The sequence below is a fragment of the Sycon ciliatum genome, chromosome 9 (genome assembly GCF_964019385.1).
Source record: "Sycon ciliatum chromosome 9, ocSycCili1.1, whole genome shotgun sequence".
In the NCBI taxonomy this organism is placed as follows: Eukaryota; Metazoa; Porifera; class Calcarea; order Leucosolenida; family Sycettidae; genus Sycon; species Sycon ciliatum.
In genome coordinates this window covers 15,252,625-15,254,550 of record NC_088651.1, presented here as the reverse complement: position 1 = coordinate 15,254,550, position 1,926 = coordinate 15,252,625, and the positions used below count along the sequence as shown (strand labels likewise).

At 47.8% G+C, this 1,926-nt stretch overlaps 1 protein-coding gene across 1 annotated transcript; it reads right to left on the bottom strand.

Annotated features, from left to right (window-relative positions):
• Window positions 1-530: 530 nt before the first annotated feature.
• On the bottom strand, window positions 531-1,418 carry LOC135824287 (craniofacial development protein 2-like). The gene has a single exon (XM_065337020.1). The coding sequence runs from the start codon at window positions 1,416-1,418 to the stop codon at window positions 531-533; it is 888 nt and encodes a 295-aa protein (XP_065193092.1).
• Window positions 1,419-1,926: the final 508 nt, after the last annotated feature.

Below are 1,926 nucleotides of genomic sequence, written 5' to 3'. Positions count from 1 at the left end.
CGACGGAAAGGAGCATAACGGGGCGGTAGCTTTTTGGATGTCCTAGAGGCTTTGTAGATGGGAACGATGAGGCCGCAGCACATGTGGTCAGGACAGTACTCTGTAGCTTGAACAGCGTTGAGGAAATTCGTCAGCCAGGGTGCGAAAAGGTTTTTAGCTGACTTCAAAGCATCAGTACTGATACCATCAGGACCGACAGCACCACCAGACTTCTGCTTGATAATTGCAGACTGTACTTCTTCGATTGTGAATGGATCTTCCTCATTCGATTGCTGCCTGAGGTCGAGTGGCTGGCCATCAGTGTAAAATACCGATTCATAATATTCATTAAAGGCATTAAGATTCCATGAGATGTCTGCCATGATTCTGCCGTGTGCGTCAGCAAGACGCACAGGCGCAGCCTTCTTCCCAGAGCGTAGTTGGCGTAAGTTGTTGATGGCGTTGAAGTAGGACCGTTGGTCAGGGCGTAAAGCATCTACTTCAACAGCCTTACGTTGCCAATATTGCTCGCCCTCCTTCTGTAGTATCCTTCAAATCTCGTGGACCTTTCCAGATCTTTCAATCTTTAAAGCTTTACGTTGCTCTGGATCAGGTTCAGCGTTTATGCGGCAGTGCAGATTCTTCTGTTCAGTGGATAAGGATGCAACGCGAGGGTTCGTGCTTGCTTTCGGAGCAGAACCAGTGGGTACTTTCCCGAATGCATCCTGCGCAGCATCATGCGTAGCCCAGACGAATCCACGCCACGCCTTATCCACGAAGTCATTGTCGATGTTTGCGGAGAGTGGAAGCAGAGAAGGTAACTTCTCCTTGAAACGGTCGCAGAACAGTTTCGACGATTCAGCGGTTGGATGGTTATAGCGATTGAAAAATGGGTCTTGTTGTTTGACGGGCGGATGGACTTTAGAAAGTGCGATGCCAAGAACTGCAATAACCGGGTGATGATCAGAGCGCGTGGTGAAGCCTCCAAACGATCTTGCATCTAGAACCGCGGCCATGGTGAAACGTTTTACTATCACGTAATCTATCATATTCCGCACAGGCTTTCCATCCGCATGCACTAAACCATCAGAAAACCATGTTGAGCGATGTTGCATCCTGTGCTTGAACAGTCTGTTGGTTAGCACCAGCCGGTTGTCCTCGCAAAATTCTACAAGTCTGCTTCCATTTGAGTTTGATATAGTGTGTTTAGAGCAGCATCCAGCAGGGTTGACAGATCCCGGCCTCGAACTCCCAACTTTAGCATTCAAATCTCCTAATATCCATAATTCGTCACGGTTCTTCGTTCTCAATACAACATTGTTGAGAAGTTCGTAGAAGTTGTCAGCTTCCTGAGGGTTGACGGTGGATCGTTGAAGAGTTGGGGCATAGCAGCACACGGCCGTGACAGCTCGACTGTCAGGTCGTGGGCTGATCACCATTCATACAGATACAACTTGGTCAGAGTGGAACTGGTACGACAGAATATTATTTGAAAATTTCTTGTTGACGAGGATGGCAACGCCAGCGCGAGACGATTGACCTCCTGACCTATACAGCTTGTGGCCATCGCCGAGGGTATCAACTCCATTGCCGGCTATCCAGGTCTCCGTAATCCCAAGGATGTCGAGCTTGAAGGCCTCGAAATCTTCGGCGAGAATTTGTTTTTTGATTTTTGATTTTAGTGAACGGACGTTGAAAGTCGCAACTCTACATGACGGCGTACGACGACACTTCTGGAATATTGACTCAACTGCTTCATTATGACCTCTCATCTAATCACTGCCAGTATGCGTGGCTCCAAATTGTCCTAGGGAACAGCTACTCCTGCCAAAAAGCAGGAGCTGACGGTAGTTCAAACCGCCATCCAACCGCCATCCAACCGCCATTCGAGTAATATAAGATAGTATTTGGATGTTTGATGATATTACATTTCCAGTTGATATTGAG